The following is a 26,465-nucleotide window of genomic DNA, read 5'->3' as shown; positions in this document are numbered from 1 at the left end:
CTTAACTTCCCCTTGGATAGCAAATCTAATACATGATAATCCTCTGTCATTGCTGGTCTTCACTTAGAGAGAACACTTCCTGATAGCCTTTGGGGATCATCTCTTTCCCCACAATTTCTTCTCCCCAAATCCATAACCCTTCCATTGCTGCTAGCGTGGATTGTCTACTATGCAGCACCCATGCAGCATCTCTTATTGAGACCAAGAGCCTTGTTTCTGTTTACTGGCCCTCAGCACTTCTCTCAAACTTGGACGAAGTTTGGAATTCTCCCCAGGTGTTCTCAGAATACACTGTATTAATGGAAATACTCAAATCTTTTCACCTAGTCTTTCCATCTGCTATTGATATTTAGATGTCATGCTGGATGCAAAGATTTTTCTCTAAGTCTTGAAAACTACTAAGGTACTTCTAGGAAACTGGGCAAAGAACTATTCTGCCCTAGTAATCCCCAGATTATCCAGGGATCCTACTGTCCCAATCTTTCAAGAATTAACTAAAACAATAATGCACCAAACTCCTATTTAACGAACATCCAGCATCTAAACCACAGTCACACATCCCCTTCAAATTCCCTTCCTACTCACTTGTCAAAATTTAATTGGGTGGGGTGATTAGCTCAAACACTAAACTTTAAAGCAATTCTGTAGTCTTACCTAACATATGATTTATGGTTTAAATGTGATCTCAGTTCTTTGGTACTTATCATAAAAAGGACTTGCTTTCAAAACTACTGATTCTTCTATGAAGTTAAAATAAAATGAAATTTGAATCTCAAAAAGGAGCCACCCTTTGTTCTAGACTCATCTGCCCCACACCAGGGGATGTTGAAACCTGTCTCTGATGTCTGATTGACTGGAAGGATAGGGAAAAAGGAATGTGCAAAATTTCTTTAACTTTTGGTCTCAATGGAATAAATGATACTGGACTTGCATGTCTTCATTTATAGTTATAAAACCTGATAATTCTTGAGAGTAGGTAAAAACAAAAGACGAACTACATATTTGCTCCAGCTCTTGACTTGGCAACCCTTTCCCTACCAAAGTGCGAGTACTGGACAGATGGGGCCAAAGTAGAGTAGCAAAGTTGTTGAAGTGAAGAGGCACAGACCGGAGTCTGGGCTATTGAAGTGGCTAGAATGTTCAGTGCAGGGTTCTGGAGAAGAGGGAGCTGCACGAAGAAGGTAAGGGGCAGAGTTCACCCTAGCATTCCTGGCTAGGGGCTGGGTTGTGCATGCATAGGAAGAGACTTGAAGTATCTCGCAAAAATTAGCTTCTGCGGGACTGAGCAATGAATGCATGTATGAGGGTTAATACAGTGTTAGAGCACACTCTGGTCCAACTAGACTAGAGATATCTCACTGAGCACCTGGGCATTTAACTGAGCCCTGAAAAAGGACATGCCTCAGCCATAATAACCAGATATTTTAGCCTGAGCTACATAGTAACACTAAGAAAAAAACTGAAATTGACTCAACCCTAACAAAACATAAAACCAAGCCCGACAGGATCCAAAGTATATACCAGTAGTTTAACTGTTAGCTAGAACAAAATTCCTTACCCTTTAAAAGAATGCGGTGTTGCCCAGAATCTCCATAATGTATCATCCAAAGTATTTAATATACAATAAAAGATTATCAGCCATTTGAATAACCAAGAAAGCAAGCAGTCAATAGAAGATCCAAATGTTGGGGTTACCAAATGCTGACTTTAAGCTAATATGATCAAGAAATTAAAGGAAAAAATGGTGATAATAAATGAGTATTATCAGCAAAAAAGTAGGAACTATTAGAAAGAACCAAATATAATGTAAATTCTAGAATTTAAAGTATGTTTAAAATGAAAAATATACAAGATTGCTTTAGTAGTAGTAGATTGGGGAGTATAGAAGAAAAGGCTAGTCACAGCAAAAGCAATTCTAGGGCTTCCCTGGTGGTGCAGTGGTTGAGAGTCCGTCTGCCGATGCAGGGGACACAGGTTCGTGCCCCGGTCCGGGAAGATCCCACATGCCGCGGAGCGGCTGGGCCCGTGAGCCATGGCCGCTGAGCCTGCGCGTCTGGAGCCTGTGCTCCGCAACGGGAGAGAGGCCACAACAGTGAGAGGCCCGTGTACCGCAAAAAAAAAAAGCAATTCTACAAAGATTATTCAATCTGAAGAAGAGAGACAAGAGGCTGGGGAAAAAATAAGTCGAGCCTCTGTGACCTTTGAGAAAATATTAAGTGGTCTAACACATGTGTAATTGTAATGCTGTTGGAAGAGAAGACAGAGAAGGGAAGAGAAAACATATTTGAAGAAATGATGGCCCCAAATGTCTTGAACTTGGAGAAAAACGTCAACTCGCAGAATCTAGAATCTCAGCAAAATCTAAGAAGAAAACATTTTTTTTTTTAAACTACATCTAAACACATCATAGACAAGCTGTTGAAAACCAAAGATTAAAAAATAAAATTAAAGTGATCAGACAGGGAAAAAGGCATGTTAGATATAGGGGTACAATAACAGGAAGGATGTCAAAATTAAAATGAAGGAAGGAAGGGAGGGAGAAATGGAGGGAGGGAGGGAGGGAGGGAGGAAGGGAGGAAAGGACGAGGGAAGGAGAGAAGCAAACTAGCAAACAAGAATTCTACACTCAGGGTAAATATCCTTTACTAAGGAGAATGAACTCAAGACAATTTTAGAAAAACAAAAGCTGAAAGAGTTTGTCACCAGCAGACCCGAACTTCAAGAAATGGTAAAGAAAGTTCTTTAGGCTGAAGAGGAATGAAATCAAATGAAAATTCAGGTCTACTAGAAGGAATTGAAGAAAACCAGAAATGGCAACTGTGTGGGTAAATGTTTTTTAAAATATCTATTTTTTCTTCTCCTAATTTATTTAAAAGACAGTTGACTATTTAAATACACACACTCACACACACATGCACACACATACACACAGGAACACTGCCCATCAGATTATAACATTTTAAATGTACAGCACATAGAAATAATAGTACAAAGGTGAGTGTGTTAATTGCATTATATAGTTATAAAGTTACTAATTTAACATGAAGTGGAACAATATTTACACTAATGGGACAGTAGTAAATTAAAGGATTTATACTGTAATCCCGAGGAAACAAAAATCTTCATAACCCACTAGCATGTTTATTCTTATAGCATGTATATTCTTATAGCATGTTATTCTTATTCACATGTTTATTCTTATATCTTTTCTCAGTGCCAACCAAGGTCTATGTCAGTAACAGAAACTCTGTAAGGTATAAAAATAATTTGGTCAAGGTAAACAGCTTTTTTAATGGTTTGGCATGAAACATGGATAAAACTTAATGCATTTTATATCCCTGAGTGCTATTTCTTAAACCTAAACTTTTGATGAGATCTAACATCTATTAAATCCTTGAATTGGTATGCCTTGTGGTGTTAGCTGTAACTTTCCGCTGGGAGAGCCTGTGTTACAAATAAGGAATTTTCTTCTTGTTTTATTTGTCTTTACCACGGATACTTTAGACCAATGTTTATTTACTCCATGTGTATTTTTGTATCAAGGCCACATAATCTCAAAGAGAATTTTAAAATGTAAAAAAACGTGATGGCATACATTGGTCATTAGAATGGCTACTGAAAACTTTTTCATTAACTATACTAAATAATATAGAGATTCCATTCTGTAGGAGAAAACATACTTTTGAATGGTAAGCACTCATCCTATACCGTTTCCATCTGGACCCAATCCACCAATCCTTCAGAAAGATGTACTCTACAAGAGTCCTCAAATCCAATAATCCAAGTTGGTGACTTCTCTACACACTGATTAATACCATTTTGTGCATTATACATATAATGTCACTGTTATACAAACAATGGCAAGGGACAATGCAATGATTTTGAAGACAATCACAAAAGACTAATGTGATAGCACATAATTATTTGTTAAAGAAGGCTCTAGTTTCACACATTCAATTTTATTTTAAAAGAAACAAGAAGATGAAACATATGACGATCTTGCAGGGATTTTTTTTTTTTTTTGGCAAAGATAGCTTTATGCTGGATAGTGTGCCCTTAAAGATTCTATTTCTGGATAGGATTTTGATTAGGAACTAGAAATACTGCTGCATGAGTCAAAATAAAGGGAATGGAATTATTACTGCCGCATGAGTCAAAATAAAGGGAAATGGGTAATTCAAATTATCTCCTTTTAGAAAAGAAAACAAAAAAAGAATTTAAAAAGATAACTTGAGCCTGGAGACCACATTCCTGGGTCTGAATTATTTAGCTCGCTATTTGAAATGAGCACAACAAACATAATTTGGACAGGGGATCCTTTCAATAACATGTTTATTCTCCTTGGAGCTTAGTCAGACCAGTCTGACCTCTGAGGCTGGCCAGTCACTTCTGGGCTTTATTTTGAACCATGTATTTCCAAGTCTGCTCTGCCTGGGACCCACTGGACTTAACTCCTTTTTACTTCCTATCATCCACTGTGGTTTATCTTTTTCATCCCAAGGCCCAGTCTAGCTCAAGAGACTAAAACCCAGTCCAAATCAGACTCCATCACCCAAATGGAGAATTCTGTGACCCAAGTACATCTCTAGGTGGGTGAATGAATGATTTAAAGGTTGGCATCAGTATGAAATACCCTTACTGCAATGTCCAACCAACAGGGACACTAGTGATATACAACTGGTTCAGGATAAAGTACTTGATGCTTACTTTTATCATCTTTCCTGATGAAGTAGAAGAAAAAATGCAAATACCATGCTTATTAATGTCTACAGTTCTCATTTTAAATGATTGCTAAAACAAAGACAGGAAAGGAATTTAAAATGAGTTGTCTAACTTCAAAAAATGGCATCTTCAAAATGAAAATAAAAATTCCATATAGAAAATTCAAATAACGTCACCCACTCTTCAAGACAAAAGCCAATTCAAAGAGCAAAAGTGAAATCAAAGGGCAGTGAAAGTCTAAGCAGAGAAAAATGATAAAATAGAACAATAGAAAAATTTTAACTGTTAGGACATGTTTAAAATATATCAGTCAGTCTCCAAAGAAGATATACAGATTGCCAACAAACACATGAAAGAATGCTCAACATCATTAGAGAAATGCAAATCAAAACTACAATGAGATATCATCTCACACCAGTCACAATGGCCATCATCAAAAAATCTAGAAACAATAAATGCTGGAGAGGGTGTGGAGAAAAGGGAACACTCTCGCACTGCTGGTGGGAATGTGAATTGGTACAGCCACTATGGAGAACAGTATGGAGGTTCCTTAAAAAACTACAAATAGAACTACCATATGACCCAGCAATCCCACTACTGGGCATATACCCTGAGAAAACCATAATTCAACAACAGTCATGTACCAAAATGTTCATTGCAGCTCTATTTACAATAGCCAGGAGATGGAAGCAACCTAAGTGTCCACCATCAGATGAATGGATAAAGAAGATGTGGCACAAATATACAATGGAATATTACTCAGCCATAAAAAGAAACAAAATTGAGTTATTTGTAGTGAGGTGGATGGACCCAGAGTCTGTCATACAGAGTGAAGTAAGTCAAAAAGAGAAAAACAAATACCATATGCTAACATATATATATGGAATCTAAGAAAAAAAAAAAAAAAGGTCATGAAGAACCTGGGGGTGAGATGGGAATAAATACACACACCTACCAGAGAATGGACTTGAGGACACGGGGAGGGGGAAGGGTAAGCTGTGACAAAGTCAGAGAGTGGCATGGACATATATACACTACCAAACATAAAATAGATAGCTAGTGGGAAGCAGCCGCATAGCACAGGGAGATCAGCTCGGTGCTTTGTGACCACCTAGAGGGGTGGGATAGAGAGGGTGGGAGGGAGATGCAAGAGGGAGGGGATATTGGGGTATATGTATAGCTGATTCACTTTGTTATAAAGCAGAAACTAACACACCATTGTAAAGCAATTATACTCCAATAAAGATGTAAAATAAATAAATAAATAAATAAAATAAAATATATCAGTCAAAACTGGATAATATTTCCAAATTAGAAATGAATGTTATCCTCATAAAAATTCCCTCAGAACTATTCTTCCAAAGGATTTTAAAGTTTGCAATTTACTTAACAAATACAAATAAGTGTATCACAGTAATTTCAAAAGTAAAACAAGTAGAAAAATATGTATAAAACAAGCGGAAAAATATGTATAAATCAAGAAAAATCAAAGCATAAATCAAGAAAAATCAAGAGTAAACCATAACCTCCAAAGTAAGAAATGTGGACAGGATTTGAGTTATACGTTGCTCTGGGGACAGATAATTAGAAACTAGTTTAGTTGAACATAAATAAAATATGTAAACATAATCACAGAATCCAAGGAGAGGCTTCATCATCACACACTCAAGGTAGGAATGGATTCTCTGCCTTAGAAATTGCACGGAAGAACAGGTTATACAATTTGTAAACTTACAGAGAACTAAAACCATTTTGAATCTTAAAAAAAATAGTTTCTGTTGAGGAATAACATGGATACTCATATGGTCTATGATTAAAATACAACTGAAAATAAACTAGGAGGAATAATATGATCAGCAGTGTTCCAGCTCACTCATTCTCGCCTGAACACTTGACTACTTCTTCTCATCTGGACAGTGTTTGCATCTTAGGTTTCTTTAGCTCGGATGATGTCTCTATTGTTTTAAGATCACTGTGATTGTCATTTACCAAACATCTTCCTGACCCCAGGAATACATAAAATTTAGATAATTTGCTTTTCCAAAGGACAATGCCCGAACTCTTAAAGGCATTAGATTAAGTCTCCAATTTATGATGCAGGGACATAAAGTGCTATAACTAGAGAAAAGAGACAACCTAAGGAAACATCGTAATCAGGTGTTGCCTATGACTTTGGGACAAGGAAAACACCACTGGTTTTTGATATACTGGTTTTGTTTATCCAACCATTGTTAATCTGTAGGTGATCATGTCTTACACTGAGCAAGATGCAGAAAATGCAGAGACAGAGGTAGAGCCCTGGGGGGTTGGGGTGGAGGTGTTTCTAACCTTGCCAGGAAGATAAGACAGGTTTACAGAAGACCACAATGGAGATGATGATGCCAGGAGTCCCAAGGGGGACCAGAGAAGGGAATGATTGTTTCTAGACATTAAGAAGGCTTCAAGATGGGGGTGGAGGTGGGATTTTGAGGCAACATTCTGAAACGTTCATAACAAAAGCAGGTGAGTTCAAGAACAGCAGCATTGCAATTAGGTTAAAGGGAAAGGATAGGCACCTCGGAGAAATCTTAAAACTTTAAGCCACAGTTTGAAAATGATGCTATAGATTCTGACCAGTCAAGGTCTTTCTTGGCTATTTAAGGAATCTGAAATTTATCTTTTGCTCCCAGTTTTATTGTTTTTAAAAACTACGTTGATCAGTCAACTTTCACGCGAAACTGGGAGCAAAGTAGAAGAAGGAATGAAGTTGGGCAAAGAGTTGAAATGGATACAAGTCGATCAGATAACAGACAGTTTCCAGGTAAAGACATTGGAGGAGGCAAAACACTTTGGGTTAAAAAATAAAGATTATTTTTTATGATGAAAAGAGGGGATATGTGTATAGGTATAGCTGATTCACTTGGCTTTACAGCAGAAACTAACACAACATTGTAAAGCAACTGTACTCCAATAAAAATAAAATAAAATAAAAAACAACATTTAGGAATGTTGGACTATTTATTATCATGCATTCCTAAGGGTTATGGGTTATGCTCTCTGCTGTTAACCTTCTGTTGAAAACAGTACTATCTTTGCCTAAGAATCTAATGACAAATCCTCTTTGGAATGTGATTCCAAATTCTTTTGGGAATACCTGCAGACTCTCAAAAGAACGTGAAATGTTTTCTTGTTGTCTATAAAACGTTAGAAAAACTTGCCTTTTGAAACAGCAGCTGCAGGGTGAACTTCTAGAAAATAAACCCTGAGAGGTTTCTCTTCCTTTTCTTTTAACACAAATAGCCTACGTATATTTTTCAATCTCTTCTTTCCACATCCTTAATATTAACTGTAAGTGATGAATGGCGGGTGTGGAAAGAAGGAGACTGGAGAAACTCCGTCCATTTGAAAAGAGTTCATTCTTCTCACCCTATCTTGCAGAGTGTCATTTTAAATAAGTGCTGGCCTGGAGAAGGTTTTTATTGTTTTGAACCACAGGCTTTACATTACCTTAAAAAAAAAAACCCTCTCAGCCGCAAGTTGGATGCTTCTGGCAGCAATACAAATCTAGCACCACCCAGGGAGGGAGCGTATTTGCTTCTTCGCTCACTTCTGGCAGGGCAGAGGAATGCTGGACATTGAGAGACAAGAAGGGAGGCTGCCCAGAGCATCGGCACGCTGCTCCCCCGTCCCACGCCTTGGGCCTCCTCCCTTAGGAACAAACAGGTAAGTACATCGAGGTGCTGATGCAAGTGGGGCATCCTAGCTCACTGCAACCAAGCCATGGAGGAAGTCAAGTGCAATGTACTGAGAATACCTAATAGGTCTCAACACCTTCAGGAAGCTCAGCTTGGCCTGGCTGAGGTCATAAGGTTCTCATTCTACCCAGCACATTGCTGAAAAGTTCTTTGGTGTTTATTAGTCTTTCTAGCTTTGCACGTCACCTTGCAGCATGCTTTTCTCTAGGCTATTAAGAAATGCATTAAAACAGCCACTGAATGTTTGGGTTTTGACAAATCTGGGGCTACTTGTTCATCTGGTTTTCTTTCGTATTCAGAAATCAGAGCTCACAGCAAGCTAGACTGCTGAAAAGTGAAATATCATCTAAAGTTTCGTTTTCAATGTCAGTGTTGTAAAATACTATACATGGATAAAATGTAAGACTTAACGTTAGACAGGGAGCTGAAAAACTACAGAGATAAAATGTTCCTATAATATGAGAGTTGTCTCTAAATATAAGGCTCCATGTTATAAATTTGGGCTCTTAATGAATTTTTTATATAACCAATTCTGTTTCCACTTAGATGTCAGAAACTGAGCTGGAAAAGATAAAAGTCAGAACAGCTGAGCATTTTGAAAATGACAAAAATAACATTTCTTGGTTGAAGGAAGGTAAGTCCTCTTGCTGTTGATTTTCTATCAATGTGAGAATTGTGCTTTTGTTTATAAGCAAAAAAGAGTGTGGAAGAAAGAAGAAAAATGTCCCAGCATTTCAAATGACATTAATACTTCTGATTTTCTTTCTTTCTTTCTTTTTTTGACCTAAGTGGTAGTTTGAGGGTGTTTAGTATTGAAATGCTTTTTGTATTCCTTAGACTGCAGAGGTCACTCAGATGACTTTATGGGTAAGAGGATATACATTTTCAATTCAAATACACGTTACCTGTGAGGTTCTTGTTGTGCTGGAGAATTTTCTCCCTTGTAGCCAGGAAGATGAAATAATTTGAGGACAAGTATTTTTTAAATAATAATCACAGAAAGGAGTGCAGGCTGTAGGAAGTCATGTCTACAAATAGAATTGCCATTCACTGCAATTACAGAAGCCACCTTCCCCCGGGAGAGCACTGTCAGCCACAAGCACGACGTGCTAAAGATGCTTGCTTGAAATACACACACAAATCGATATGTCCTCCTAGGAGAAGTACAAATATGTGAACTTTCTAAAATACGTGTAAACTCATGATTATTTACTAGAAGGTTTGGTTTCATAATCTTTTCCTTTTATGAACATCTTTAATGTCTTTAATCTTCTTATGAACATCTTTAAAAGGAAACCAACTTGATATTCTATCTAAATAGATAAGTTGTGTCTTTTACTTCATTTCCTGAATCTATTCTGTTGTTAAAAGACGGCTCTTAAGTAGTTGCCATGCCTCAAAATTGTTTTCTAAGGTCACAGGAGACTTTAATATATATGTCAAGTAAGTTCTACAACACCAATAATAATAATAATAATCATGACATCAAACACGATGACAATGTGCATTAGTGATTATGCTGAATCATCACAACAACCCTAGGAAGCATTAATCGCTCCTAATATTCAGGTAAGAAAATAGAGCCTCAAAGAGTTTAAGTAAATTGCCTAAAATTACAAAATTAGGAAGTAACAGAGCGGGGATTTGATCCCAGACTATGTGACTCCATAGCATATAAACTGAACTACCACCTTAAACACTGTTTCATAGAAAAGATGTTTAAGTTACTTGTCAGGACATGATCTGTGCTCAGAAAGTTTTCCTAAAGTGTTTAAATCAACACCTCCACCTTCACACGTACTCTTCTATCCACTCTTATTCTTAATCCTGCTTTACTCCCATCCTCGTTTTTTAACTGTTCACTTTTTTAAAAAAAGATTATCCTTCTGCCCCAGGGCCCCATAATCAAATTTAATAGCTGGAACTCATCTCCAGTGAAGACTTTATTTCAGGATAAAAGTGGGTACAGACATGTATTCTCAGAATCATTCCCTTCAAAAAGCCACAGAGCTAAGAAATTCTCTAACTTCTTTTTATTAAACAATCTTTTAAATAGAATCTTTAAAAAAACAATATAGAAGTAAAAAAACTGAACTCAGGCCAAAGATCCCTCTGTGTTTTTCTTGAGAAGACCAAGCCCGCAAAGACAGAGAAGTTCTTCACTGTGACTTAGAGTGTCGTTTATCTTATTTCTTTTGCTTCAATTGCCCATGCTATAGATGTCTCATAGAGAAATAATGACAAAAATTGATATACCAGTCATTTGCTTCCTGAAGAATTTCCATTTTAAAAAATTGTCTCCATTAAGTACAATTTAGGATTAAATTTTTATAATCTACAAAATCTAACTTCCTAGGTGACCTGTTTTAGCCCATCTGGACACTTCACTTAAGCTACACTCAAATTATGTTTACTGTATCATAAAAGGGATTCCAGCCAGATGCAAGATGACAACATCTTAATTGGGAATTACCAGGATGAGTTAGTTTTTGAACATAAAACTAACTTTTTTTGTTTGTTTTAATGTTAAGAAAAAGGATCTACGTTGGCTTTTTTTTCTTTTTTTTGGGGGGTACGCGGGCCTCTCACTGTTGTGGCCTCTCCCGTTGTGGAGCACAGGCTCCGGATGCGCAGGCTCATTGGCCATGGCTCATGGGCCCAGCCGCTCCGTGCCACGTGGGATCTTCCCGGACCGGGGCACGAACCCGTGTCCCCTGCATCGGCAGGCAGACTCTCAACCACTGCGCCACCAGGGAAGCCCTTTTTTTCTTTTTAAAGCAACCTGGTGCAATGGAAAGAGCAGAGGATTTAAAGTCAGGCAGGTGAAGGTTTAAAACTTCAGCTCGGCTGTTTACTGGCTGTTTGGCTGTGCCGTGTTGCTCAACCTCTCTGAGCTGCAGATTCCCCAGCCAAGGACTGTAACACCTACTTGTGAAATTACGGGAGAGAGATCTCATTACTGTTGTGTCTTTTCTTCCTCTTTAAAGCATGATTCAAAATAATATAATGTTTTTTTTGAGATCCTGGTTCACACTTGGAACAATCTGCACTAGTACCAGCACTGTATATTTTAATAGCTTTGTCAACAGAAAGGACCTCTATAAAGACGCAAATAGGCAGTTTATTTGGGATCTTAGAATTGCAATTTGGGGAATCACAGATTCCGGAGGAACCCAGAATAGTGTCTCAACAGAGGAAAACAGGCAGGGGGTTTTATGGAAAAAAGGAGGAAGTTCATGCAGGCTTAGGCAAGTTGTTTACCAAAGATTTGGATTGGAGGGTAAATATGTTCCATATATACAACTGGGTTATCAAGCACGTCTCATCCCTTACTAGGGAAAGGTAGGGTTTCCTTAGTCCAAAGAAAGTCCAGGTCTCAGCATTACTGTTTCCTTTTGGCAATTCAGCAACTACTCAGCAGCTTTATTTTTGAGTGTTCAGCCGAAGTTCAGCATGGACAGCAAACACGGAGGTCCTTCGTGACACTTCAGTCATTCCTGCCATTGTTTCTCTCACAGCATTTTATATAAATTCCTTCCCATGGTCCCTACAACCATTTGGTGTGCAGTAGTATTGTCTCATTTTACAGATTAAAAGACCGAGGCTCAGAGAAACTAGATCTTGCTCAAACTGACAGAGCTGTTAAGTGGCAAACTGAACCTTGAACCCAAATCTTCCAAATTCTGTTCTTTGCCTTAAACCACTTTGTCACAATGCCTTCTCCAACAGTTATCAGTATTTGAAATTTATCAAACCCCATCCCCCTTAAAAAAGAAAAAGAAATACAGTCATCCCTCGGTATCTGCAGGAGGATTGGTTCCAGGACCTTTTGCAGATACCAAAATCCAAGGATGCTCAAGTCTCTTACACAAAATGGCATGGTACAGTCAGCCCCCTGTATCCACAGCTGCAGAACCCATAGATAGGGAGGACTGACTGAAGACACTTGAAAGTGGTTCAAAAGGTTTTTTCAGGAATAGCAAAAGTAATTGCTTCTCCCATCACAGTGCCTCTTGCCTCCCTCTGCAATTCCAGCTGAATACTGGCCATGTTTAAAACATAGGGAATCACAGCACTGCCCTATTAGGGTTGCAGCAAGCACTCACTGGCATAATCTACATAAACCACTGAGCACAGCACCTGACCTCAGAGTGAGCATGGGACCAACAGGAGTTAGCACCATCACTGCCAACCTGAGTACTGATACTCTAACTTCTCATCTTCAAACATTCAATTTATCCAGTTCGAGTCAACATTTATTAACAGCGGTATCACTGGAGACAAGGCATGAGCATAACACAGAACAATTTTAAAAAATGAAAGAAGGACAGAAACACAGTCCTGCACTCAGGAATTTTATCTAATTGTCCTGCTTTCCCCTGAAAGGTGAAGAGGTTCTTATTTGCCTTCTACTTTCTCTCCTATGCACCATGGGCCTGATGGCCTCGGCAATGGTGTCAAAGAGCTGCTTAAAGCAACATCCAGAGCTTTTATTAACAATTAGGGTAAATAGCGTTTAAGAAACACACCAGTAAACCTGAAAATGCACTCGGAGTCAAGTTAACTGAATCCTATTTTACCTTCTATCAAACTACCTGGCAATCTTGTACCATTATTCGTCATCTGGCCTTTAAATTCCTGACTTCTCAAATTTTAGATTGATCAAATTCCTGGGTCCCAACTTAAGGAATTCAGGAGGATATAGGTGGAGGCCAGAAATAAATGCTTAAGAGCAAGTTAACATGAAGTAACATGTTCAGGGACCATACTTGGGGAAACCCTGTTTTAAGACAATCAGAGAAACAAAATATGATTGTGAAATACGCACCAGGCAAGATGAACTGTACTGTGTAACTGTGCACCAAAGTGGTCTAGAAAGGCCAGTCTTGAAGGTGGTCATCCTCTATTTGCACAGGTGAAGAGGAGTAATGCTGGGTGCAAATCACAGGCTGCGTGATGCCCGCTTTGGCGCTAGGGAAACGGGCATTTGGGCTAGTTACCTGTGTATGGATTAACACAAAACAAGGAGGACAGAGAGACTGAGTTCCAACTATAAGTTAAGTAGTTAGTTGGACATGGGTTCTAAGTTGTCACTGCAGGTCTGAGGTCAGGGACTAATATACTGAAGTGTCATTTAAATCTGTAACTGGAGTGCAAAGTGGGATGAGGCAGGCAGAGGAAACTTTAAGGCAAGGGGGATGTTGATGGCTAAGAGAGCAATGCATTCAGTAGCCCTGAAGTGAGGACAACACGACCAGCATGAAAGTCATAACAAGGAGAAGAAAATAGGCCCAAACGTGAAAAAGGTTACAAAGGAAAAACTGATATAACATAGAAACTGGGGGGGAAATTACAGGTGGAGTAAGATGGCATGTAACACCCCATTAAACCAGGGAGCATTCTGGGTAAGCATTTCAGTGCTCGTTCCTTACACTATTTGATGGAGAAGAGAAACATCAGAATGAAGGGATGGAAGCCTTTAAATTGTTGCCATTTGCAGTTTAAAAATCACAGCATCACCAATGTTTGAGCTGCACACGATTTCTTAGAGTGTCTCCTGAATTTTCAGGAGAAAGTGGATTTCTATATGAAATCTCCTGATTTCTAAAGGTTAAATAATAACAATTAACAACAACAAACAACACTTTCAAGAAAGAGCCATGCAGAACAAATGAAACCAGGTTCTGTGAGTCTATTTCAGCCCATGGGCTACCAGTGTGTAACTTCTGTTCTAAGAGCTTGTATCTCTTAACAAAATCTAGTACAATTTCCTAAAAACTGATTTTCCATAAATATATATATATATATACACACAAAGTCAAAACAATGGTGTGACCTACAAAATGTGAAGTTAAGAAGATCGAAATAAAACTGTTTGCCCTTCAGAAGACTAGCTCTCTGTAACAGTTTTAGTGGAGCAGTCTCTTTATGAGTGTAATAAATAGAGGGAAGAATAAAATTATCCCAAGTTACAAGTGTGCCCTCAATGTATGAAGCATAGTTTTATAATCTTCTAACCTGATGCTGACTCGGTCCCATACCTGCTACACTGGGTGGGCCCCAGAGGGAAAATTCATATTATAGAAAATACTTGATTTTTAAAAAATGGCCAGGGGCTGGGCACAGGGAGAGGGCAATGAATAAGCTTTCTCTCACTTTCCAAAAATGCCAGGAAGAAAAGAGCCTGGGAGATGAGAATTCTGTAGTAACTCTGAACAAACTACAGATCCTTTTCTGTAAGCAGTCACATGGTGACTACCGTCTTTGGTGATTTCAAAATTATTATTTAGAGATATTTTAAAGGAAACTTCCCTAAACTTATTTAGTATTGATGTAGAGGAGTCAAGTCACCAATGAGTTGGCATCTTGAATACAGTGGTTATTATTTAATCAAAATTCAGCAGTATTAGAGACTAATATTCCAAGATACTGGAAAACATCCGAGAGGTCCAAAAAGCCATGTTACACAAATTTCCTTCTCAATATAATGCAAAACCTCAAATCCATAACACAAAAATCCCAGCTCACTCTTTTTTTTAATTTTTTTTTGCGGTACGTGGGCCTCTCACTGCTGTGGCCTCTCCCGCCGCGGAGCAATAGGCTCCGGACGCGCAGGCTCAGCGGCCACGGCTCACGGGCCCAGCTGCTCCGCGGCATGTGGGATCTTCCCGGACCGGGGCACGAACCCGTGTCCCCTGCATCGGCAGGCGGACCCTCAACCACTGCGCCACCAGGGAAGCCCCCAGTTCATTCTTGATTAAGGTTTGTTTGCAAATGAGATAGAGAAAGTATAAATCTTACATTTATTGACATTCATAAATTCACGCAACTTCCCTTAATTCCAAGTGAAGACAGTTCACTTCATTTGCTCAGAAAAATAATTTCAGATCTTGAGCATTAAGACAATTCCAAAATGCATACTTTATACAATTCCACAAGCTTTTGATGAGGCTCCTCTTGAACTCACAGATAACATATTAGGCGAAGAAACAAAGATGTCAAAAAAATGAAAACGCCACAGGTTTTGCACTCAAGGAACTCATGTATTTCAGTGCTTTATTATAATGACTAAATATTAATCCATGCTAATTCGCTCATTCAGATAATTTTCATTTTTAGAAGGGCTACTTTTTTGTGTCTAGCTTAAAAATTAAGCCACATTAATGCCTATTTTAAATTGTTAATTTCCACCAATAGCATATCTTAGTTTCCTTTTACTATGTACACACAGGAAACAGAATCATTAGCTCTTGTTTCTGAGGTCTCCATGAACTTGTGAAAATGTGTTACCTAATAACCAAAATACAGGTAAGGAGAAGGTAATAGTCAAATAGAGTGTTGTGCTGTTTTTAACCAGAGCTGAAAGGAGAAATTATATGTGAAAATATGTCCTTGCAAGTCATATAAAGAAGTAAAATAAGCACAAGATAATTTCACAGGGTAATTGTTTTGAAGCTTTAAAACAAGATGATGTGATAGAAATTGCTGTGGGGAACTGTCCTTGAGAATCAGTGGTCAGAAAAGTTCTGAAGGAGAGAGATTTGAGTGGAGACTTAACTGACAAGAAGAAGCCAGCTGTGCAAAAATCTGGGAAGAGCATTCCGACAGGAAAAAGATCCTGTTTAAAGACAGTATGGCTCAGAATGGCTGGATGGGAAGGAAGGAAGGAGGAAGAAAGGGAAGGAAGAAAAAAAGGAAATGAGGGAGTAAGGAAGGGAAAGGGGGGAAAAAGGGCTCAAGTTGCAAATAATGTAGAACCTTGCTGGTCGCAGTCAGGAATTCAGGTGTTTTTCCTTAATTTGAATTAGAAGCCACTGCAGATTCTAAGCAGGGGAATAAAAGGACTCATTTATATTGGATGTGGTAAAGAGTGTACTCGGAAATAAAACAGAAGACACTGCAGTTAACCAAGCAAAAGATAGTAAGTGGGATAGGATAAAACTGTGAAGGTGAGAGAGGTAGAATAGGATTCGGGACCTATTTTGGAGGTAGAGCCAACTGAACTGGCTGGTGCCCTGGTGTGGGCCGACAGAAAGAAAGGAGGCAAGGCTGACTCCTGGCTTGAGACACTGCATGATGGTAATGCTGCATGAAGAATAAGAGAAAAACTGGCTGGAGATGGGAGAATCAGAAGATCTGGGTGGGTCAAGTTAAGTGTGAAATGCTGAAGATAATCCCCATGAAGATTATCAATTGGGCAAGAGGATATATGAGATCAGTGCCCAGTTTAAGTAACGCTGACAGGGAAAGCTGGCTAGAGATTTTGCTTTAGACCCGAAGATTGAGAAAGCATCTACCGATGGGAGAGCACAGGAAATGAGATACAATTTCAAGTAGAAACACAATTTCTTTCAAGGCAGGAAAGAACACGTCATGTTCCAGGAAGTGAACAAAAACAAGAAGGGCTGGAGCATCTTGACCCAAGGGAAGGTTGGCATTTGATGAGTGTGGGGAGTTTGCCCAGGAACCGAGCTTCAAGCCTTTCAGAGACCTTGGTCAGTCAGCATCTTGGATTCCAATGAACTCTTTACCCTGGAAATGCCTACTAGAGATATATTTTATCTTGTAGTAAAATATACCCACTGCATTTTATTCTCAAAAAAAATTAGGTAAAGGACTATGAAAGGATAACATACTACTTTCAAGATCTAACAATGATAAAATGAAGCTTTAATAGTTTGTATTAGTTCTCCAGAGAATCAGAACCAATAGGCTAGGTTGATAGATAGACAGATAGAAGAAAGGTGAATGGATGGATAGATAGATAATAAAGGATTTATTATGAGGCACTTGTTTATACAATTATGGAGGCTGAGCAGTCCCACGATCTGCTGTCTGGAAGCTGGAGGCTCAGGAAAGCAGGTGGAGTAGTTTCAGGCCAAGCCCCAAGTTCTGAGACCCAGTGGTGTAAATCCTGGTCCAAGTAAGAAGTTCAGAGAACTACGGGTGCAGATGTCCAAGGGCAGGAGATGGATGTCCTAGCTCCAGTGGAGACAGAAAATATGCCCTTCCTCTTTCTTTTTGTTCTACTTATCCCTTAACCCACTCTGGAAAGAGATATTCTCTAATCAGACTATCAATTCAAGGGCCCACCTATTCCCTGAAATAACTTCATGTACACACCCATAAATAATGTTCTACCAGCTCCCTGGATATCCCTTAGCCCAGCCAAGTTGACACATAAAATTAATCATCACATAGTTTTTGAGAGGAAAGTAATAGATAATTTTTCTAGTTAAATTAATGAAAAGTGGTATTTATTGGAAGGCTGGGAGTCAGTTTGCAGTCTACAAGGAAAATTCAGGTCCAGGATGGACAGGAAGTAATCTAGCTCTGGTGATCCAGATAGCAAGATTTAACAATACATTCAGGTCACCACTCCTAAAACATTAGCTCCACACACTTTTTCTGTCCTCTCATCCCCCTGTACTCAAGACTCCAAATCTCAAGGAAGAAAGCTCAACAGATTTGTCCATGAGTCCCCATCCTGGCTAGGTAGGGCAGGAAACCGTGACTGACAGCACCTCAAGGCTACGCGTAATGGGGGAGAGATGCTTCTTCGGATGAAATTCAGTATGCTAGCACCAGAATGAAAGGAGAACAGATGCTGTGTGGCTTCCAAATAATGTCTACTCTAAGAGACAGTACCCACGATTTTCAGTGCTTTGCTCCACAGGGATAGTATTTTCTTAAGAACCTGACATGTGCTGCTGATGGAACACTGAACATTTCAGGAAGGAGAGTATTTACTTTAAATGTATTGGCCTTCTACCGAAGTTCAAAAGTCAGAATCATTTTGTTTCTCTGATAACCTTCTTTTATGTTGAGAAGGTCCAGTAAAAGATGAGATCTGTGTTCTCACAGGTCAACAAATTAAATTCACACGGCACATCCTACAGCTGACGGTTGAACTTTCTTTCCAACTAAGCCTATAAAGTGGTAAGTTCATTTCTTATAAAATGATGATGTTGATCCCAATGGAATGGAAGGCCTACAAGATGCCATGTCAGCCTTGAGACTATAACCAGATGAATTAATCAGTGCAAAGTCCCTATAAGTTATTAAATAGCAGATTTAAACACTCTCTTTCAATGATGATAGGGCAGTACATCAAATCCAGAATGATCTTAGCTCACCATTATTAACTGCAATTTTATGAACTAGGAGTGAAGCCATCTGTAGAAACTGTGAACCAATCTTTCCTGTCTCAACAGGAAAATGAAAGTTGTAGCTAACTAGAAAGTTCAAGAGATTTACTTGTTTCAACTGAGATTTTTCAGGAGACTCCTTTTCCTCTATGTCACAGCTGTTGGTGTGATTCACTTAATCAACATTAGTATAAAGAGAAATCTTATAGGGAGAGAAAAAGTCCCCTATGTTCTATGGCTCAGGAATAAGGACATTCCATTTCTTGTAAATTCCACAAAGAGATACTTTATTTTTATATGATTATGGCCCATTTCTTTCAGCTCAGGAACAGCATTTAGAGGGAATATACTCTAATAAAACGTACCTGCGCTAGGTGTGCACCAGACCATTGGTACAAAAAGGAATGTGAAGAGAGGAAATGAAGACATCAGTCTACAGACATAAATCACTTCAACCATTTTAGCCATTATTTAAGCCTGTCGAAATGTAAATGAGCAGCAAAGACAAAAAGCAAGGGCAATGACAGTAGTTTTGCCAGCGTATAACTTCAAGAAAAAAGAGAAGGGATAACTCCTAGAGGTGTAGAATTAAATAAGGCATCAGGCAATTTCTCCTCTTGAGCTGAATTTCCACACTACTATGGATTTGAAAAGAAACAGCTACCTTGCAGAAGGTAAGAAAGGTGCTTCATGATGTCTACTCTCAAACAACTGACAATAGGAGAGGAAAATCTGCATTTTACCTCCTTCATTTGCTGATTTTATTTTCTATATTATATTTAGAATATTCAGCATTATAGACTGGAAACCAAATTTCTCCCAGAGTTGACAAAAGATATATGTCAACACTAAAACATCCTGAATGTAAATTTCATTAAAATATGTAAAGTTTCTATAAATAAACTCTTTGAAGAAAAAATTCATCAAAAATTATATTCCATCTACATTCAACAAAAAAAAGAAAGATTCCACTCTACAGTGTCTTAAAACTAATTTCTTAGACCACTATATGAAAACTCAGATTGATAAGACAAAGTATTCATACCATAAAAGAGGCATTTGTTTTATACAATAATATACAATTAAGTAAACCAAATCAACGAATGTTTTGATTTCCTGAAACGCAAAGACTTAACACAAATAATATGTCATGATTCTTGTGCCCAAGGAACTTATAATTCAGTTGGAGAAACAAAATATCAACAACACATCCTGTGTGCCAGAGGATTCAGACAAGAGCAAGCTTTTCAACTTTATATGAAATATAGTACAATGTGCACAACCAATTTGGATGGAACTTTTCAGTACCAATCTCTCACACACCAAACCATACGGGTATACCTAATTCCTTAGATAAAGATTTCTCTTAAGATTAAAACAGAGCTTGTTGGTTTGCTATATTTTTAATGGATTTAGCAGATTTCAGCTAAAACAACTGCACTGAAGATTCCCTTGAAAACAGGATTCATTTAAAAATATTAACTTAGATTTCTTACATAATCTCTTAAAAGAAAAGAACTTTTTGTAAATATTCTTTAATATTACCCAGCCTTTTTTCTTAAAAGAAAAAAGAAAAGAAAAACAACTGATGTCCATATTTTAAAATGAGGAAAAACTATAACATGAAGAGATAAAGATACTTAATACATAGTAAGGGAGTTCATTTTTCCAGGGAAAATTCTAATGTGAATGACTTATTTAGTGAAGAGGGAAAACTGCATTAAGGACTTTAAAAGAAAAAATAACAACACAACTTGGAGGCAAAATATATTCATAGGTCATGAATACACTGGGGTGTCCAATATACTGTTAAACCTCTAAATTCTGCAGGCCAACAACCATTAATTAAGAAGCTACCCTCAGGCCTCTGGATTCTAGGACAAATTACCAAGTCTGAGTTCTAAACTCAATTCATCACTTCCTCTCTAATAGAAGAATGTACTCGTTGCTTCAGTTTTACTTAAGGACATCAGTCTTGTCTTGTAGTCCCCTAGCAGCTAGGAGAAATAACTTGTTCTCCTCACTTCACAGGTTAACAATGCTAATTGGAAATCGAATTTAATTTGTAAAAACCCTGAACAGGGAAAAGTTACATGGCGAAAAATTATATATATAATTATATATTACATACATATAATATACATAGTTATATATAACACATATGTATATGGAACAAAATATTTTATTCCATCCTTCTCTCTGGCCTTCTAACAATACATTTATTGACTTTCTTCTCTTTGTAAGACAACATAGTAGCTTCTTAGGAGAGAATCAGACATAAATAACACTCTAGGTGCCCACAATCAGTGTATATGGGATATTGCAGAGGCCGGTAGTAGTTAAGGAAACTTCACCATAAGCCACCAGATTTAATAAAGCAGAAATGTTAAGTATTAGATTGCTAATTGCTCAAGGGCATGGGTGTATCCAGCTTACTTACTTCTATATTTGAGCATCCAGATAGCCCCTGGAACAGAGCAGATGCTCAAAAATGATATGAATAAATGAAAGAATACGTAAGTAAATTCCAAAGATGATATGATATTCAGAAGTGATATATGATATAAGAAAGAACACATCTACAATTCAGAAAAATCGGGGATGTGGCTGGGCTATAAATCATAAGTAGAGTAGGCAGTAGCATTACAAACTGCTGGAATACTGTGGTCTAAAGTGGAGACAGAGGAGTCTGGGGTGTTCAGAGAACAGTAGTTATGTTTTCCTGGGTAAAGGGTATGTGTGTGACAGTAGGAAATAAACATTGGCTCTATCATGAAGGACTGTTAATACTAGGCTGAAGAGCATATTTGGAAAGTTCTAGGACAAAGAGAAGCTATCAAATGTATCTGGGCTGGGGGTTGGGAAGGCGGACAGGACCTAAAGATGGCAGAAAACTCTGTGCTTTAGAAAACATTTGTGATTTGAGCATCTTTATTTAAATGGATTAGAAGCATATGAATTGAGGGGAAGGGTAGAAACAGAGTGTTGCATCCACAGATGAGAAAGAATGACTTCTGCATTGGGCTACTGGTTGCCAGGACAATGGGAACAAAGGGGCTGGCACCCAAGAGAGTGCTGGCCCCAACGCCTTGGCCATGGACTAGATGGTAGAGGGTAAGAGGAGGAGTTGTCAGAGATTCTAGAAAACCTCAGGGTTGAAACTGGAATGCCTCTGTGTGTGTGTGTGTGTGTGTGTGTGTGTCCCCTTATGTAAATAATCTGTTTCAGAAAATTAGAAAACGCAAATGGCAAAAAATTACTCCAAATCTTAACACTTAGGGGTAGTCACTGTACATCTTTCCTTATATGTTTTATATGTGTACCAAAGTGTATATACACACACTAGTAAATTTAATGAAATTTGATTATGCAATATAATTAATAATGTGCTTTTCTTACTCATAAATGAATGTCAATACCTTTTCAGCTTAACAAATACAGATTTATAGCACCATGTCAATGGCTATACACACAGTACTCCACTACTGAAGTCATAAAATATATGTCAACATTTCCTTACTTTCGGATATTTAGGTTGTTTCCAATTTCTTGCTTTGAAATCTCAAAAGAATACACTACAGCATCTATTGCGATTTCCTTTCAAACGGATTAACCAGAAGCACCTTGTGCATCCTCACACCTTATCTTTGGTTGTCAGGGAACCGTATGCAACGTACTGCACATCAGTGCTTCACTTTATGTTCATAACAGCCATGCTCAGGAAGAAAGTAAAGGTCAGAGAAATTTTAAAAATGAGGTCTAAAGTCACACAGGTAACAGATCACAGAACCAGATCTCAAGCCAGGCATGCTGATCCTAAATCCACGGCCTGTTCACCCTAGACTCTGCTCTGAAATATACTTGAAGGTAGATAACCAATAACCCCTCACCTGCACTCATTATGACAAATAAAATTAAAGGAAACTGAAAAAGTTTGGGGAAGCCTTGTGGATAATGTATATTTATTTTTTTATTTTTTAAATTTATTTATTTTATTTTTATTTATTTTATTTTTGGCTGCATTGGGTCTTCGCTGCGCGCGGGCTTTCTCTAGTTGCGGTGAGCGGGGGCTACTCTTCGTTGTGGGGCATGGGCTTCTCACTGCAGTGGCTTCTCTTCTTGTGGAGCACAGGCTCTAGGCGCGCGGCCTTCAGTAGTCGTGGCACACGGGCTCAGTAATTGTGGCTCATGGGCTCTAGAGCGCAGGCTCAGTAGTTGTGGCACACGGGCTTAGTTGCTCCACGGCATGTGGGATCTTCCTGGAACAGGGCTCGAACCCGTGTGCCCTGCATTGGCAGGCAGATTCTTAACCACTGTGCCACCAGGGAAGCCCGATAATGCATCTTTAAACCTCTAATTCATGTAGTTGGATTCTCTAAACACCTGTCTTCAGCAAAGACGTGGTGATTTAAGTGGGAAAGAGGACTTAGTTATGACATTAGGCAAAGATTCAGAAGCCAACTTATCTACAGATTGTAGTGATTAAATAGTTCAGAATGAATTACAACATTGTAATATTGCTGCATTCATATTTAAGAGATAAAAGTTGGAGTTCAGTTCCCATAATAGCCAGTCATTTAAGACACAAGAGAGTTAATCATGTTAATATCTTCCCACTGATGTTGGCTAACTAAAGAAAAAATATGGCTGATGGAGGAGGGAAGTGGGAATCTTATTTTGTTTGCTGATCTTTCTGAAACGAGCACTTGAAAATAAAACATATCACATCAAAGTGTGGGGGAAAAATAACTCCAGCGGCAGAATCAACCATGATCAGATTAAGAAACAGCAATATATTTTTGCATGGCTAATAAACAGATCAAAAACCTGCAGACCTAAGGATATTTGGATGCCAAATCTAACTTTAATTTTCAAATAGCCTTATCTGGTCTTACCATCTCTCCAGCAAGAAAATTACATTACACATAGCCCTGCTTTCTCATATTCAGCAAGTAGCATCCCACGGTCAACCTTAGACGTGACCTTAATTTTCCTTGTTATATTCAGAACTTAAAAAAATTTGTCCCCTTAAATCTTTAAATAGTAGGATTTAGCAAAGAATAAAAGACACCATTCTGTAAAAGCTTGAAGCCAGAAACAAACACAACGTATTGCAGACATGATGGATACTTCATCCATTGTATTTTTCAACCATAAATTAAATTCAATTGTACTTTGGTGATCAGAAGCCTGCTAGTTTACAATAATGATATTTTTAGTTAAAATTATAAATAAAGCTATTTTTTTAGGTAATCAAATGACACTTAACAAATTACCTGAATTCTTACCATCTACCCCACCAACAGAAAACAACAACAATAACAAAATGCTTAGGGGAGAATTTTAATTTCTCATTTCACATAATGGAGGAAAGTGAGTCAAATATTTTTCCACCCTCTAAGAGGTTTAATGCAACTCCAAGAATTCTGATTACACAAATACACTTACTGCTCCACAAGGCACCCAGACATACGCAATGAAAAGCATTCCTATTTCTGTCTAACCAATTGAAACTACAGTGATTATATGAAATTGGCATTAGTAATAAGAGAAGCTAAATGAATAACTTGAGGGTTAAACAGAAGTAGAGTCTAATTACAGCCCTCTAGTGGCTCAAATATCTAAACTGTTCATTTTCACCAAGACATCTAGTCTCTGTGGTCTGAAGCAATTTTCTTACAACCTTTATCTAAACTTTGCCTACCATATTCAAGTAAACAGGTTGGCTCTTTGGTTCTTTTGCTTTGTTTCTGTAAGGACTCATTTTACAATAACCAATTACTCAGAGTCAGACAAAATAATTTGCACAATTATTTAAATTGTCCAATATTAAATTCAACAAGGAGAGAACTGTGCTTAAATGTAAATTTTATTTGTTCTCTTTTTTAAAATAAGCAGAGATCAGAGAGAAATAGGTTTGTATCATTTCAGATTTCCATAAGGAATAATATATACACTAATTAGTCAATCAAAAATCATTGGCAAAACCATAATATACTGGGGGGGGGGGGGTAGAGGTTGGAGAGGAGGGTATTGGACCAAAGCCTGGCAATAGGCTAGACCAGAGAGGCAGATCATAGTGTACTTATTAACCATGTGAAAGAAGTTACTTGAAGGGCAATGGAAAACATTAAACGGCCTTAAACACAGAGAGACCAGTATTAGATTCGCCTTTTTTAAAGACCACTCTGGCAGCAGTGTGGATGGGAGAGGTGGAAAGCAGATAGAAGGGTTCTGCAGTAGCCGAAGGAGAAATTTTTTAAATGACAATATGAATGAGAAGAGAAAATGTGAGGATTCGTTGAAATTTACAATTGTCAGGACTTCCTGGTAACTTGGTTCTGGGGATGAAGGAGACAGATGTCAAAGACAGAATGCAACTTGCTGGGTCAATTACCAAGCTCTTTGCTCAGGTGGAAACACAGGAACTGTAGTGTATCCTTCACTTGCTGTGAGTTACATAACTAAATGGGTTTGTTTTTTTTTTAATTACCTTAATTGAAGAAGGATGTCAACCAATGTGGAGGTGTTAGAAGTGTTGGGTTCTAGAAATTGGAGTTGAGTATTTCTTGGACTTCGGTTAACTAACATGAATTCCATCATATTTTCTGGTGGGCTCTGGGTGCAGAAGTTAATAGGGAGGAAGCAGCATATTCAGAGTTCTTTCAGTCTCTTAGGGAGACAGTAAGCTGAAGATCTGGAGAGGGAAAACAAGCATAGGGTTTAAATGAAGCTTCATGGCCTTTTATGTTTTAAATTTCAAGTTGTTTGGGGGCTTATGGGGCAAGGAAATCTAAGGTTTGTAGTAGGTATAAACGACTCATTCATTTTCTCTTCACCTTATTACAAAGTAAAGAAAATGTTTTGATAAACAAGGCTTTCACCCTTTCCCCACGAGTAAAAATACTGCTGCTTGGAATGAAATGTAACATGTAAAACAGACCTAGAATTCTGCTGATGTCTTTAACAAGGTGATTCACACATTAAACACAGTCTTAAATGGGGTACACAGAGGCTGTGAGGTTTGCAAATCAAGCTTGTTTCTATTTTTACACATAATTTACCTTTGTTGTTTCCATAAAGGTGAAAGAATATAAGGAGCAGGCATGAGAAGCAAAGAGAAAATAAATAGGGGGCATGTGTTCTTTTATCAAACCATACTTCAGTTTCATTCAGTAAGGCCCGTATCAACAACAAAAATGCAACAACTGAGATATCCAACATGAATCAAGAGGTATCATGGATCAAAAATACAGCACTTTAAAATATTTCCATTGCAGTATTTATACCATTGGGAATGATACTGTCAAGAGCCAAGTCCTTGGAACCACACTGACCTGTATTTAAAATCTGGTTCTACTCCTAATTAAACAGTAATCTTAGCCAAATCACTTAACATCCTTGAGTTTCAGTTTCCAAAGTTATAAATCAAAAATAATAAAGGCTGCATATACAGTGGATTGCCTACCCAACATCCGTTTTCCCCTTGTTCTTAAGGAACCTCAATTTTGTTCAGAAACCCACCTATTTCATTACAGCCATGCATTTCCAGGGAGGCTGGCTGCATCAACAGTCCCAGGAGTGAAATGAATTCTGATTGGTTTAACCCAATCATGGTGGTTCCAATTGCCCTTACCGGTAATCGTTTTAGACAAGTTTGTGAAATAATTCAGGACAATGAGACGTGAATCTGCTGGAGACTTTTGGTACAGGTTTTCGTTTTGTTTTATTTTGTGTAAGGAAAGGTGAGTTGATTGCTTTATTTATTTGTTTGTTTATTTATTTATTCACTTTTATTTAGGTTTTAGGTTTTGGGGGATCCTAAGGAAGTTTACAAGTAAAGTTCTTTCCACTTTTGGAT

At 38.0% G+C, this 26,465-nt stretch overlaps 1 protein-coding gene and 1 long non-coding RNA gene across 2 annotated transcripts in view; one reads left to right on the top strand and one right to left on the bottom strand.

Annotated features, from left to right (window-relative positions):
- Positions 1 to 26,465, bottom strand: part of LOC307192705 — a 796,377-nt gene that overhangs the window by 550,896 nt on the left and 219,016 nt on the right. The gene's annotated exons all lie outside the window — the stretch shown is intronic.
- MDFIC2 (MyoD family inhibitor domain containing 2) overlaps positions 8,889 to 26,465 on the top strand; it is a gene marked incomplete at its 3' end in the record, with an annotated part of 99,565 nt that continues 81,988 nt past the window's right edge. Inside the window, exon 1 of the mRNA XM_079933196.1 lies at positions 8,889 to 9,090. Coding sequence (XP_079789322.1) covers positions 9,003 to 9,090 — 88 coding nt within the window. The 5' untranslated portion in view covers positions 8,889 to 9,002. The remainder of the gene's footprint in view (positions 9,091 to 26,465) is intronic.

This window comes from Stenella coeruleoalba, assembly GCF_951394435.1.
Source record: "Stenella coeruleoalba genome assembly, chromosome: 10".
NCBI lineage: Eukaryota > Metazoa > Chordata > Mammalia > Artiodactyla > Delphinidae > Stenella > Stenella coeruleoalba.
This window is presented reverse-complemented; position numbering and strand designations above follow the sequence as displayed.